The 1,123-nt window shown below is 52.2% G+C and overlaps 1 protein-coding gene across 1 annotated transcript in view; it reads left to right on the top strand.

Annotated features, from left to right (window-relative positions):
* The window catches only part of LOC119591562 (protein mesh-like), a gene marked incomplete in the record, with an annotated part of 19,450 nt that overhangs the window by 13,378 nt on the left and 4,949 nt on the right, over positions 1-1,123 (top strand). Inside the window, 3 exon segments of the mRNA XM_037940324.1 lie at positions 97-244; positions 553-741; positions 969-1,106. Coding sequence (XP_037796252.1) covers positions 97-244; positions 553-741; positions 969-1,106 — 475 coding nt within the window.

Raw genomic sequence — 1,123 nt, 5'->3', positions numbered from 1 at the left:
GAGAGAGAGAAAAAAAAAACATATCATCGATTATCCAAGCACGATCACCAGGCCTCCGGTCTAAAGAGATTGACGTCGTGACGCTCTGACCCGCAGGTGCCCAGCTTGTCTCATTGGTACCACGACGTGATTCCGTTCTACACGTGCTGCAAATGGCAGGGCGAGCAGTCTCCGGGCTGCGTCACCTACAGGTTTGAGCGGAGGGCGTCCCAGGACTGCGTGGGCTACCAGCCCCCGACAGCGGGTGAGTGGGCGTGCCCAGGGAAACACCTGGTTAACACCTAACAGTAATATTGTACGTTATCGACTAAGTACAGTGTCTTCAGATATGAAAAGTGTTTCTTCAGCGTGTCAGGAACTCTCATTCTTTCTTTTTTTACTTCTATCTACTTCATTTATCTATTTAATTGATTATGTATCATATTCCATTATCTGAAACCTTTGGTGTGATCGTTACACCGATTCCTTAAGACCTATGCACTCCTTACCCTCTTGTTATCAGCCTTCCCTCCCCCAGTCTCTCACGCGTGCTCCGTTCCCTCCCCCTCGCAGCCACGGTGTTCGGCGACCCCCACGTGTACACCTTCGACGACCTGCAGTACACGTTCAATGGGAAGGGCGAGTTCGTGATGGTCCGCGTGGACTCCGTGCGCCACGTACTCGACGTCCAGGGCCGCTTTGAGCAGATCCCCGTCAACTACCTCGGCGAGGCAAAGGCGTCCACTCTCACGGCTGTAGCAGGTACGCCCTCCTCCCTGCCAGAGGCTTTGACAGCCACCTCGCAGGCTGTTTGTACCTATCCTCAGTAGAATTCCTCCTCTACGTTTTCTTTGGGAAGCTCTTTTTGTCGTCGTTTGCCTTTCTGTTTTATAGATTTATTAATATGTTGTAAGCCGGTTTATGGCGAATTAGGAAGTTGCCAGTTTCCGTGACTCTCCTGAGTCTGAGTCCTCTCCCTCTGCCCGCAGCTCAGGATAACGTGTCTTCCGTTGTGGAGGTTCGGCGGCGCCCTAATGACGCCATGTGGCGCTACCACCTGGACGTCATCGTCGACGGAACAAGAGTGTATTTCGATCGCTATTCGCAGAAGATCCAGCAGTTTAAGGGTGAGCAGCTGCCATCA

Source organism: Penaeus monodon, chromosome 28, assembly GCF_015228065.2.
Source record: "Penaeus monodon isolate SGIC_2016 chromosome 28, NSTDA_Pmon_1, whole genome shotgun sequence".
Lineage (NCBI taxonomy): Eukaryota > Metazoa > Arthropoda > Malacostraca > Decapoda > Penaeidae > Penaeus > Penaeus monodon.
Note: the sequence above shows the minus strand (reverse complement) of the source record. Positions and strands in the feature narration are given on the sequence as shown.